The 14,261-nt window shown below is 42.3% G+C and overlaps 1 protein-coding gene across 1 annotated transcript; it reads right to left on the minus strand.

Annotated features, from left to right (window-relative positions):
* Window positions 1–274: 274 nt before the first annotated feature.
* Window positions 275–12,677, minus strand: KIFBP (kinesin family binding protein). The gene is made up of 7 exons (XM_083614486.1): window positions 12,189–12,677; window positions 10,601–10,699; window positions 7,639–7,718; window positions 7,375–7,558; window positions 6,693–6,777; window positions 3,113–3,222; window positions 275–1,691 (listed from the first exon to the last, which is right to left on the minus strand). The coding sequence occupies exons 1-7, from the start codon at window positions 12,573–12,575 to the stop codon at window positions 813–815; spliced, it is 1,824 nt and encodes a 607-aa protein (XP_083470612.1). The 5' UTR covers window positions 12,576–12,677; the 3' UTR covers window positions 275–812.
* Between the last annotated feature and the right edge of the window lie 1,584 nt (window positions 12,678–14,261).

Genomic DNA, 14,261 nt, shown 5'->3' on the forward strand with positions numbered 1-14,261 from the left:
AACCACTATTAATAAGAGAATATGCCATTGAACATAGATGTGAGCTGCCAGAGAATCTTTGCTTTTCTTGTCTTTAAATGTTCAACTCTGGTCCTTACAGATGGGAATATGAACTTCAGTTGTAGGATGGGACTAAGAAGAGTCCTGGCCTATGGTTTGGTAATAGCTGGAATGTATTTAAGACTCAGGCTGAAACTTGTGGAGAAAAACTGGAACAGGTTTCTACTGCCAAACAGGTCACAACGCACACACACAAAATGACGGCAAGAGAATGTGCAATCAGGCATATTTGTTTATTGATCCTATTTAACAGGATTCAAAAGGAGGACAGCTAACATATACAAAAATAAATATGACGCCATTAAATTAGAGATATGTTAAGGTTTTTTCCAGGGACTGTTAATGAGGAAAATAAATTCCACCTACCTAAGTCTCTATTTTGTGGGGATGGATTGGGCTGTAAATACAACGTACTCAAAAAGTTCCCTTTTGGAAGAAACAGTTGGAGAGCAGCACTACAGTTGGAAACTGGACCACGTAGTGGAAGGAGAAAAATAAGGCAGGAAGGTGTGCATGTCAGTACGGAGCAAGCAATACAGAGCACCAGTTGACCATTCACTGTATACTTAATATTGAAGTGTGGGAGAATTACTACACTTGACAGTTTTCCATTTTATACGGGTTCTATGCTGCCTGTCACAGTGGGAGCACACAACAGATGTTGGATGACTACAAGGCAACTGCCATAAGGGAAACTGCCTCTTTGGACAGCGATTGTGTTAATATTGCACATTTCCACGGGAGGAAGGAGTTTAAGTGAAAGTAGAAAGCTTGGCTCTTAGTCTTTCCATTCTTGTTGGGAGAAGCCCAACCATTTCTCTACTGAGCTCTAGCTCAGTTTCAATGGCCTGGACGGCATCTGTGTGCTTCTCGCAGTAGTCTACCAAAAACGAGTAATATTCCAACGAGGTCTGCATGTTCTCCAACTGTTTCTTGCCATCCGAAGTAATAAGCTTGCCATAAAGGCGGGCAATATGGAACTTGGCCACCATTGCAGGGCGCAGGACATCCTCCTCTAGGGTCTCGGGGAAAATCTTATCAGGGTTCCTCAATGAATCCAAAAAGAGTTCATAGTATTTAATGGCCATCTGAGCAAGAGAATTTATTTTCTTTATTGTGTGGGAGTCAAGTTCCTCTAGCTTATTTCCAATGGCCACTTTTAAATCCATCATCTCGTAATAGGTGTCAGCTAACTCAAACTGAAGCTGCCTACTGAGCAGAAGGTAATACTGAGGGTTTAAGCCAGCATATATGGGCTCCAGCATATCTATCCTGCGCTTGTGCATCTTGCAACGCCTCTCATAATCTTCTTCAAAGAATGCCAGCACCTTGAACAAGGCACTGTGATCCTGAAGAATTTCAATGTGGTCAGTGACATACCCATCTACCTGAAAGAAATCTTTTGCTTCATTGACATAATTCTGACCCACTAAGAAGACTTCTCTAGCTTCTTTGAAGTCTAGTGGAAACACACAGCTCACTTTTTCTTCCATGGCCAAAATAGAGTCACACAGATCACTAGTTCCAAACAGAACAGCCTTCTTCCTGTCCTCTTCCTTCTCATCCTCCTCTTTCTTCTGCTGGGCTTTAAGCTCCGACTGCCTGTCTGGATCCAGCTCCCCAATGTTGTCCTAAAACAAGAACGCACAGTGTGAAATACTTCGCCACGAGATGTCAAAAAACTAGATACCGCCAATTTGATAAATTAATCACGTTCACAGTAGCAACTTCTGTTACTCCTATGTTTACGGGACAGAAAAATACATGTTTTGGATTTCTAGAAATTGTTTAGTACTTCCATATATGATTCTTATTTATTTTGATAATTCAATGGAAACACAAGCTGAGCTTATAGCAGCAACTTAGTGGAGGAGGCATTTTAAAGAGTTTTCAACAATTCTCCAAGCAGTAACTCTGAGATATTTTCCTTGACTTCATTTAAGTATTTCACAGCAAGTGGTTGTCATTCTTGAATTTTTTGTTAAACCACTCCCAATATATCTGACATCTTGTAGGGTTCTCTTTTTCCTTTCCTATCCATTGTTAATACTACAGTGGAACCTCGGGTTGCGGACGTAATCCGTAATGGAGGCACATCCGCAATCCGCAGCGTTCGCATCCTAAAGCACCATGTCTGTGCTGGCGCGATTTGGCGCTTCTCCACATGTGTGAGCGGTGAAACCTGGAAGTAACCCGTTCTGGTACTTCCAGGTTTCCTGCGGTCCGCAACCCGAAAACACGTAACCTGAAACAGCTGTAACAGCTGTAGGTATGACTGTACTGTGTTATCAGACAATAGGAACTGCTTTCCCGAGCTGAAAATCTCAACAGCTTATTTATGCTACTATTATTTTACTGTTATCTTAATGGTGTTTTGTGATTCATAATGATATTTTCTTATTTATTTTTTAAATTGCTTTGGGGTCACTTGGGACAAAAAGCAGTATATAAGCACCACAACGATTTAAGGAAAACCTAACAAGGCAGTGGAAATTACACAGCTGATTTTTTAATAGATGAGATGCTGACATCTTCACGGCCACTGGGACATATGGGAATACCTGCCTGCTTGCCTATCTCAGCTGCTAAATATCCACTCTGACAGGACAATAATAGGCAAGTAGAAAATTACTGAAGAAGTCGAAGTGTAAAACTGTGTAAACACAGAGTATGCACCACTGGCAGACTAGCTTTAACAAAGAAAACTCTGCTTTCTTGGTTAGGTAATGTATCTAGCTCCTACTGAACCCATTTGGATACTATCAGTAAAGCATCAAGGCCCATGATGAAATCAAGGTGATATGGACAAAACTGGCAAACACAAGATTAAGTGTTCTACTGCCCAAGCAGAATATTGCTTGAAGGTTTAAAAATTAAGCAGAGATTCCAGCACTCAACTGATTTTGGTTCCTATCTCTGTACACACAGCAACCTTGTGACTTACATTTACTATACCCTCGAGTCTCAGCACCACTAGCAGCTGTTGCGACTACTGTGTTTAGTTACTCCTGCAAATGTTAAAAAGGTTATTTGCACTCCGTTTCTTGATTACCTCGAGCAATTTCCTGGCTCCCTGCAACAAGTTCAAGCAGTACTTAATCCAACACCTTGCAATTTCAGCTCTTCTCTGTCGAAGGTCTTGCTGATCTTGTTCTGTTTCATCTGGTTTAAAATATTACAATATTCATTAGGCTAGTTGACAGTTAGATTTTGAAAAGCCATCTCCGGGGGGGGGGGGGATAAGTTAGCCACTTAAAATTACCTGAAGGACTACACAGAATTCAAGTAACTAATACTACTGGAATCTATTAAATGGCTATAAGGAGGAAGGTTTAACTTTTGGTCATAATATTTTCTAATCCTGAAGCTTTTCCATACTGTAAGGGGGATCAAACAGCTTCAAGATACTTCTACTGGAAATGGAGGGAGAAATTTAATTTCTATTCAGGAAAACAGGATGTAAAGAACATCTTAGAACACAGTTTTCATAACATCGTTAAAATAGTTTAAGCATTTCTAGCATTAACAGTCCTAAAAAGTAAAAAATGAAACAGCGAGGTATACTACCAATACAACCTATAGTAGGTTATAGGCAGCTGCAAAAATATAAGAGGTGGGACACCTGAACTGTCGATAATACATGTGAAAAGAATCACAGGCAGGAGAAGCCTGTGAACTTGGGATTCGGCTGGCACCCTCTGTGCCTCCCCTACTCGCGGGGAAACCCTATTTTGGGGATCCGGAGCGACGTGGGGTGAGTGGCGCGGTGCTTTGAATCGACTGCTTCTTTCACGGAGTGAAGCCGCATTGCTGCTGCCGGAGAGCGCTGACTTTTTCCTGTGGACAATTGGATTTTAAACAACTACCCTTGAGTAGAACGGAAAATTGGATCTTGAAATACTTTAATTTGGCACCGAAGCGGGAAGGTTCTAAACAGGAAGTCCGCCTTCCGCTTTTGTAAATAGATTGAAGCAAAGACGCTACAAGCTAAAGTCTCTGAAAGCTTTTGACAAAGGATTAAATTTCCATCGGTCAAAAATACAAAACCCCCCTTGGAAGCAGGAGAAGAGGGGGGAAGTTTTAGACCTAGTGAGCCTGCAGGAGAGAGTGAAAATTAAATTACCACCGCTCTGAACCTGGGAATGGGCTGCTAGATGACGTTTGGGGAATGTTCATTGACAGAACGGATTTGACAGCTAGCTAAAATAAGAAAGATACTGTTTCCATTGTCCTCTTCTGCGTTCAAAAAAGGAGGAAAAAGTAACTGAAAATCGAAACTATTTTTATTTGCTCGAGTTGTGCTTGAAAGAATTGATACAAGTGGAGACTGTTTCCCTCTAGAGGGAGCATATGAAACTGTTACAGGAGTGTAACAGGGAGATCTCCAGCTGCAAGATAAGGATTCTGAGAACCAGAGCTTGACCTTGGACCATTCAAAATGTTGATAGGAGAAGCTATTGTGACTGTATTATATAAGATAAACTACTTGCTGGAACAGCTTCATAAAAAGACAGATGACACGATCTTTAAAATTGATAACTTGGAACAGAAAGTGACTAATTTGAGTCAAAAAGCGAGTACCAACACAGAAACAATTCAGGACTCGGCACAGGAATACACCCTGGCAGGACAAATGGTGGAGGAAAAGGAGAAAGCTGTTGTTGTGAAACCTAAAGTAGTACAAGCGGGATCCTTAGTTTTTCAGAAGCAAATTGAGGATTATAAATTGAGGTCTTCCATGATTGAATCTAGCAAAAGTCAGATTTTGAGGATTGGATCCCGGCTTCGACTGAAGAAGGAAAGTTGGAAAGATCCAACTTTCAGGGATTGAATGACTTTTGGGACATGGGTTTGGGTTTGGAGGAGCCTGAAGTTTTGGGGGCCTTTAGATTTGGAGGAATCCTGAAACACTTTATGGACTTTAGTTTTAATTATGGAAATTTGGCTGAACTGTCCAGAAGGAATAAAAGTACTGTTAGGTTGGAGTTTTCCCGAGATTTGCTCCTGAGCATTAAAGAATATGAAGAAGATCTGCAGAAGGGACTTGGAAAAGATTTAAGAGCCTCGGACATAAGATCTCCAGGTTGATGGACTATATGGATCTGACGGAAAGGACTGGCAGAATCCGAAACCAGGGAAAGGAGATGGTGGAAGAAAACTGGAAAATTTAAAGTGTATATTTAGAAATATTGTAAAAGTAATGACTGTTAGAAAAATTGGTGGAATGATATTTTATGGATTTAGCAGAAATGCTATAAGAAGTTAAGTATATATAAGTAATTTAGTCTTAATGGGAAATAAGGTTAAAAAATATGTTATTTATGATACGATAGAAAATAGAGAAAGATGGAAAGGATTTGCTGAAACAAGTACTAGAAGTGGGATACAAAAAGGGAGGTGTGAGGAAGTCGAGGAAACAAGGGAATGAAGGATAGAGTATGGAAAAGGAGGGATGTTTTTAAATTGTTTTTGTTTTGCTTCATTTATGTGTTTAGTTTAATGGGTTCAGGTTGGGTTTTGTATTGTTTATATATTGTATTGTATTGTTTTTGCTTTTTTTCTCTTTCGTTTTTTTTCTTTTCTGTCTTTCTTTTTCTTTCTTCTCCTTTTTTGTAACTTTTAAAAGTAATAAATATTGTTTTTTTAAAAAAAAGATAATACATGTGAAAAGGATCTAAGGGTCTTACTAAACAAGCTTAATAGGAGTCAACAGTGTGATGCAGCAGTAAAAAAAGCTAATGCTATTCTATGCTGCATCAATAGCAGTCTAGTGTTCCTTTCAAGGGAAGTCATAGTACCACTCTGTTCTTCCCTGGTCAAACCACACCTGGAGTACTGTGTCCACGTCTGGGTACCACAATTTAAGAAGGATATTGACAAGCTGGAACATCTGGAGGAAGGCAGCCAAGATGATAAAGGTTCTGGAAACCAGGCTTTATGAGGAATGGTTGAGGGAATTGGGTATGTTTAACCATGTAAAGAAGAGATTTAGAGATATGACAGCCATCTTCAAATATCTAAAAGAGCTGTAACATGGAAGATGGAGCAAGCTTGTTTTCTTCTACTCTGGAGGGCAGGACCCGAACCAATGGATTCAAGTTACAAGAAAGAAGATTCTGAGTAAACATCAGGAAGGACTTTCTGAGAGTAAGAGCTGTTCGACAGTGGAACGGACTCCCACAAGAGGTGGTGGACTCTGCTTCCCGATAGGTTTTTAAGCACAGGGTGGATGGCCATCTGTCACGCATGATCTAGTTGAGATTCTTGCACTGCAGGAGGTTGGACTAGCTGACTCTTGGGGTCCCTTTCAACTCTACAATTCTGTGATTCTATGAATAGAGGAAAACTTTACATCTTCTCTCCCTCTCTAAAGTTGAAATATCGGAAGCTATTTCCTCTGCACCACCACTATGCCCCAAGTCTGCACTGTTAGTTTCAAAGCTGTACAAGCCCAATAGAGAAGTGTAGCCTAGCTGAAGGGCACCTCTTCACCCTCTCACATTGCAACCTCTTCCCCCAGTCCCACAAAATCAATGCAGCACTGAAACGGACAGCAAGCAGAGAATTCAACATTTTTGCTAACCCATATAACTCAAAGCCACTACAGTGAGGATTAAAATGAGATGACTTACTGTCCTCTGCAGATGGCACCTGTCCAGCTTGGCCAAAGATGACACTGGCAGCTGCTAAACAATGCCTGGACTCCATGAAACATTGCTGTAAGGAGAAGACATGGTGGCGTTTGTTCCTGGCACGCAGTAAGATATTTTTCTCTTAATATTTAAGAATGAAATAATTCAGTTGCCCAATTGTTTGCCCAAATGCGTGATCTTTGAAGGATTTGGGGATATAATCTGGCAATGCTGTATAGTAAGAAAGCTGAGGACAAACACGTAAAGGTCTTCTAAGGAGTCTCCCCACCCTAACATGCACACTCACACATCCTTACATGCACACACACACATAACAAATTTGAGGAATAAATTCCTCTAATGCACTTCTCCTGAAACATGACCTTTTTGTTATTCATGTTTTTGGCTGTGAGTTTGACATCTGTAAATGCCAACAAAGCTAGGAAAGAACATTGACTTACAAAATGAATGAGGCAAGTTAGTCATGACTTTCAGTCCCATGGATTTCAAAGGGAACTTAAGTGCAATTAACTTAGTGTGGAAGATGATGCAACCCAATGCCTGCCAATAAGACTCATACCACAGATAACAATAGCTTTTTGAAAGCTGGTCAAATAGCAACTCTGACATTGGTAGCACCTTAACAAATTAGGTACACTGAAGAAAACATTGAAGTGACTACCTTTGTGAGATAATACTGAGACAAAGTAGCTGCATTGAGAGCCCATTCTACTGGATAGTAGCCACTATATTCAAGCTGCCGTTTAAGGGTGGTATGGCAATACTGTGCAGCCTTCTCAATCATCTCCAGGTGCTGGTAGACTTGGGCCAGATAATATAACGTATGAGTATAGACTTTCTCAAATCTGGGGAAACAGAGGGTTTAGATTTAATTTTAAGACAGAAACACCCCTCCTAATCTCTGACTTTACAATTCAACATATACCTTTTTGATCTTTCTTGGTCAGTAAGTTTCTCTTCTTCATCCATAAAATGTTCACTGGAATCAAGCGGGGGATTCCCATTCTGCAAAACATAACATATATGAACTTAATAAATACATACAGTGGATTTGTGCTCTCTACAGGCTGCACTTTGGTACTGCAGAGAATATTAAGTTAAGATACATCCAGAAATATGTTCTTATTGCACAAAACATCTAAGTATCAGGACATCCAACCAGAAGACATCTTTCTTAAAAATCCGTTCTTCCCTATTGTGTTGTAGAACCTGTAATCATGCATCACTAACTGCACATTCTTCTAAAAACCTGTTCTATCCTCTTGAACAGTTACTTCTTGAACTCTGCAGCACTGACAGAAAGAATATGATGCATTTAAACAAGAGTTTCAGTAAATGTAACAATATAGAAAAAAAGAAAGAAAGTTTACCTCAATGAACAAACCAGAAACTCTGGAAGAATATGCTTTCAGAAATTTTTGCTTTATGTGCTACTCAATGCACTCAAGACAAAAGTGGTTGCAACTAGATACAAGACATCACACAGAAGTAAAAACAACACAAGAGAAACAGCCTGAACGAACAGCATCTTTAATATTGAGATCCAGTTATTAGTTCAAGCTCTTGAACAACTCTAGAGCACAAAGTAGTCACATGTCCCTGTTATAAATTTATTTCTCAAGCTTAATTTGTAGCTGCTTTTATTCTCTTTGCAAATCACTAAGGCGGCTTCTTTTTTCTGCTTGGGAACTGGCGGGATAGTGGCAGACGCCATTTTGAGTTAGCCCCAGCTGTACGCCAATTAAAATGGGGCTAACAGAGACAGAGGAGTTTGCAAAATCAGGGAGAGGGCAGCAACTGGCCCTCACATATCCCTTTTAATGTTTCACCACATTTCTATCTTTAATAAGTCACTTTGAGGGCATAATTGCTGAAAAGCAAGATAATTTTTTTAATAACAATAAATAAGACCCATATGTATAGTTAACAAATCCAACAAAAGGTTTCTGGAATTATGTTCTGAATACAAATCTGGTTCCTCTAGCTCCATTTCACTTTAGGTCTTTCTGGAGCTGCAAACCCTTCCATCATTATAAGTGTGATTAACAAGTCTGGACTCCCAGATTTCTTTTGCCACCACTACCCAACTACTACCTCACCTCTTCGGCAGGGTGAACTGTAAGTGCTTTCAAGTGAAACTCAAACCAGGGCAGCTGCCTACAGTCACCTTTATCTATCTCCCTGTCACTGAGTTGCAGCATTAAACCTGTCAATTCCTCAATCGTTTTGCTGCCCTATGTCTGCATGTGTAGCATAAACCACTGGCCAAGCACAGAGGGACAGCTGCTCCTTGCACTGTCAAAGTATCTGGTTAAATAACAGGTTCAGAATTAAGAAGCTTTATTAAGATCAGGGACAGAGAAAAATGGGGGAGGGGAGAGACAGTTTCATAAAGAAATAAAAGCAGCTTCCTCTCTAAATAACCTTTGACATACAATATCACAATGGTATCTTAAATGCACTTGCAAGGGGGAAAGGTCACCCATCATATTTGGAAGAATGCAATAATTCTTATTTTCAACCAAGTAAAACTAAGGGAAATGAGTTGACAGGGTGTGAGACATTTAACCTCAAATCAAGGATGATCAAGTGGGACTGGACACACCTCCCAAGGCAGGGTTTTGACACTAGGGAGATGACAGGTTTAGCATGAACATAAACCAGCACACAGGAAGCTGAGCCACTGGTACCTAGATTCAACAATCCAGGAAGAATACTCTAAATGTGACAGGTAGGTTGTTAAGAAACAGAAGAACTACACTGGATTAAACAAGAAGGCAGGCATGTTCTTCTCAGGCCTTTCTCCAAAGCATCATCATCTCTAGTCAAAAGCAAATTCAGCAAAATAGGACAAGAGCGTAAATATGAAACAAGTGAAATATTTTCAGCATCACTTTTTAGAATTTGCCAAAGTGCAGCACTCCACTGGTTTCATAGAAGCCATGTCGGAGAATGAACAAACACTGGAAATGCAGAAAGGCAGTGCAGTGCATAAATAGCGCCCCCGAGGGTATAACAAAGGCTCCATTGTGCACAGCAGAGTCAACAACTTAGAAGTCTGCTTGTTATGCATAAGGAGTTTAGCTTGTTATAAGTCTTCCTGAAATACAGAAAAGCTCTTTTTTAGAAAACAAATTCTGCACTGCATTTTAGCCATACAGCAATAAGTCAAAGTGTTTTTAGAATTTTCCAGTTATTATAACTAATAATGGAAGTGTCCCTAAGCTGTTTTATAGATGCTTTATGTGGTTACAGAGGGATGAAAGCACAGCTGCAATTGTGAGTTGACACTGATTTTCTAGTCAGCTGTTTGCATATAACACTCTGCATAAATGCCAACAATTTTGAAGCTATCCAAAAATGATATCTGAACAGTAGATATATTTTTCACTTAGTACTATAATTATTTTTCAGAATTCAGGCATCAAAACTCCTGACAACACATATATTGTATCAAAATGTCTCATTTTATAACATGAGAAAACAGGCCTCTCAACTTGCAAAGCTCAGTAACAATTACCGTATTTTTTGCTCTACAAGACTCACTTTTTCCCTCCTAAAAAGTAAGGGGAAATGTGTGTGCATCTTATGGAGCGAATGCAGACTGTGCAGCTTTCACAAAAGCCAGAACAGCAAGAGGGATTGCTGCTTTCACTGCACAGCGATCCTTCTTGCTGTTCTGGCTTCTGAGATTCAGAATATTTTTTTTCTTGTTTTCCTCCTCCAAAAACTAGGTGCGTCTTATAGAGCGAAAAATACGGTAATCCAGAAAGCCTGCTTATTATTTAATGATTGCAACTCATTGATATTAGAACTTGAAATTTTGATTACGCCTTGAGGTGCCACCACATTACAGAAATATAAGACGTGCTCATACAACACATTACCTCTTTCATGTACTGATTATATAAAGCCTCTGCAGATTCCAAGTAAGTCTGAGCTGTTTTAATGTTATCTCTTTCTGACCACAGGATGCCCAGGTTATTCTACAAAAGAAGAGGGAAAGTGAAACATTTTTTTGTAAAGCTATGAATGGCACAAATCCACCATCAATGAATAGGGAAGAGGGGTCACCCCCTTACATATTATACAAGAACCAGACTAATACTATACTTATTCCTAACACCCTTAACAAATTACTGTTGGAAGAATTTTTGGGGGAAGCCTTAAACATGCTGTGTACACACAGCCTGCTACTGGCACACAAATTATTTTGATCCACAGACTCTCTTGAGTGGAGTTACTCAGCTCTCAAACTGCAATAGTAAATAATCACTGTAAGCACATGAACTGCAAATTTGTTTTTCATTTCTTGAAGTAACAGTGTTACCGCCTTGCAAACCTATATTCCAGAGGATGGTCTGCCATCACCATCAGCTCAACCCTCCCTTAATACTTTGCACTGCAGCACTGCATTTCTCCAATTTGACACATGCCACCCCCTTGCACTAAAACAAGAACAACAGACACATGGCTGCAGCAGCAACAAAACACAGAAAGCCTTCTGGATTTCCAACACTGATATGCAGTTTCAACAATACTTCTATAGAATGGGTAACAGTTCAAAGGTTATCCTTACAAAAAGGCAAAACAATGAGAAGAATGGGGAGGAAACAACTTCATTCATTGATGGATTTTAAAAGTGTGGACAGTTAATGTTTGTTATGTAACATTCCACACATCTTTTGGAGGCATCATCCAGTACTTCAACAAGAGTTCCAAAGTGCCAAATCAAATAACTTGGATCTTGAGATCCTGTGAGTTAAGTCACTGACAAAAATCTCTGTTCAAAGAAAAGAAGAGAAGGAAAGAATATTTTTTGCTGATTTCCCCTTTCCTCCCCCCCCCCCTTCTAATATGGAGGAACACCGGAAGTGTGGGAAGAGGTGAAGGAGGATGAGAGAACCAGCAAACGTTGCCTGCTCTCTTCCGCTAGCCATTAGATCCGACTTTGGATGCAAGCCAGCATATTATTCATCTTAGATGCCTATTATGCATCGACTAGATTTCATAATGAGAGATGCCGCAGAATCGATTAGGCTAACAAAACTAAAAACACAGCCATTTCCGTAAGGAAAATTGCACAGGTCAGGAAAGCTCATTCTCCCCAGTTGATTTCTGACTTCCAAATGATGCCATCTCCCAGGACAAACGGTGACTGCCCCGGCCCAAGAAAACCTTTGCTGTTAAGATGGGTGAGCGATGAATGTACACACTGCGCCACGTGCCCGGGCTGGTGTTTAAATGCCCCGGCAAGTATGCGGCACTCTGTGGTTTAGGAACCTGCAGTATCCCAAACCCCGCAAGCCCGAGCGACGCAAAGAGGTTTGGCGCGCGTGTGCTGGGGGGGGGGCACACGTTCATGCACCCTGTTTCTTATCCACCGCTCATCGCAGTTGTGGGTCTGAGCCCCCTTTTGGGGTGAGCTATTGCGGGAGGGGGAGCGACCGACGACCCCTTCCTTCCTTGCCCCACCTGGGCCTGGATGTAGAGGGAGACGCACTCCCGGGAGAGGCGGTGAGGCTCCAGCAGCTGCGCGCACTTCACCAGGTGCTCCTCGCCGGCCGAGTACTCCTGCGTGTCGGTGTGGTTCACCCCGAGCTCGTACTCCACGGCGGCCAGCGCCACGGCGCGCTGCCGCTCCCGCTCGTCGGCCCCGGCCGCGCCTCCGCCGGCGCCTCCCGGGCTGCCTTCCGCCTCCTCGGAGCCCAGCTGCTGCTTGATGCCTTCCAGCAGCTCCCGGGCGCTGTACTTGGAGCGGTACGGCTCCGTCTCCGGGTCTTTCTTGGACTCCACGTAGGAGAGGTTGACGGCGCTGCGGAACTTCTCGCACAGCGAGGCCCACTCGGCGGGGGTCGCCATCTTCCCACTGAACGGGCTGCTGCGCTTTCCTCGTTCGTCTCTCGCCTCCTCCACTCGCTCTCTCTCTCTCCGGATCAGTTGGCTTTATGCCCGCCCAGAACCCTCCCGAAGGGTAGTCCGCATGCGCGTCAACCTCGTTCCCTCAGTTAAAATGGAGGCGCGAGGAGCGGGTGACGCGGCTGCAGAGGAAATTGGGCTCAAGCGTAGTTTTGTGATTATCTCCGTTAGGGGGAATAGGGGTCTCCCAGGAATTCCTGGCGCCCTACAAGCTATCGCTTGGGAAGCCACCACTGCTGTTTAAAGTGTCCTTGTGTGCCACCACTCTGTCGTCTTTGGTTGAGTACTGGCTCTAGATGATTTTTCATAGTCCAGAGATTTACAGTGGTTCCTAATTTGGAACACAAAACCCTCAAGAAGCGGGGAGCAAACCCAGGAGAATACCCATGGTTTAATATTTAAATATAAAACATTTACCAGACTGGTCAATTAACTTGGGAAGAATATTTTCCCCACACTCGAATGTTGTGATTTTGCAATCTTGTGTTGTTTTATTTACTGATCAATGACACTTCTCTTATACTCCTCTGTATGATGCATTTTCATGCTTTTAGAGGGCTTTGGGCAAAAAAGCAGTACATAATAATAATAATTGTGTATTATTAATGTGTATTGTTATTTTATTACCTACCCTTCACCAGCAGGTCCCAAAATGGGTTACAACAGTCTAAAACCAAACATTAAAAGCCACCCACACCCAGAGTGGCTGGGGAAACTCGGCCAGATGGGCAGGGTATAAATTATTATTAACAAATGTGTGCAGCTAATAGCTTGTTCTGGAATTTAGTGATATAAACCTGCCCTTTGTAGCCTGTTGGGTGCACCAAGGCTACCATTTTCAGTACTATTTCAGATTCACAGGGTTGTGATAATGTGATTGGCTCTGAGGCGGGGTGGGGTGGGGTGGGTGGGTTGCATTCCATTGCAACCCACCTCTCCCACTCTCAACACTAGGTGTCCATCCCAGCTTGTGCTGCTTGCCAAACCCACCTACAACTGTGACCCACAGCAACTCTACCCCTCACCAACCCCACACACTTACCCATTAGACCAGGAGTGGGGAACCTGTTTGGCTCCAACCTGTGGGCGTACTTTGACATATGGGCAGGGCAACCCGCCAGCTCATCACATGACATAACTGCAATGTCACATAAATGTGATTGTCCCACTAACACATCCTGATCTGAAATATCAGACGGATATTCCCAAGCCTGCCCCAGGTCGATAGCTTCAATGTTCTTCAGTCCATCCTCCTGCTCCCCACCCCATGTCAAGAGGTGCAAAACAGTGCCAAGGCACACCAACCTCACCTCTTCCCCACAAAGCTCCCACTTCCCTCCAGGCCTCACCAAGTCTCCCACACCGCTCAGCTGAGACCTTTTGCAAGCAGAAGACAACAGCTCAGGTGAGCTGTGGAAGGACACTCATGATAGGACAGCTCCCTGGCAACCGTACTGCTCTCCTGTCACTTCCCACCTCTTTGCCTTCTGCCACCAAAGCTGAAACAACAGAGTGGGTAAAGTGGGCAGCGGAGCAGGACAGATTATGAGCAGCTGCCCTGGCTAGTTGTAACTTTCTCCAAAGCTTGCCTGGACCACCCACTGCCACCTCCCTCCAAGGCTACTACAA

This window comes from Podarcis filfolensis, assembly GCF_964270895.1.
Source record: "Podarcis filfolensis genome assembly, chromosome: 5".
NCBI lineage: Eukaryota > Metazoa > Chordata > Lepidosauria > Squamata > Lacertidae > Podarcis > Podarcis filfolensis.

Excerpts from the sequence above, each read along its gene's own strand:
- KIFBP (XM_083614486.1), bottom strand. The coding sequence starts at position 12,575 with ATGGCGACCCCCGCCGAGTGGGCCTCGCTGTGCGAGAAGTTCCGCAGC. Across the intron at positions 10,700-12,188 it reads CCCTCTACATCCAGGCCCAG|AATAACCTGGGCATCCTGTG; the intron begins GTGGGGCAAGGA and ends CTTCTTTTGTAG. Across the intron at positions 6,778-7,374 it reads CTCAGTATTATCTCACAAAG|CAATGTTTCATGGAGTCCAG; the intron begins GTAGTCACTTCA and ends TTCTCCTTACAG.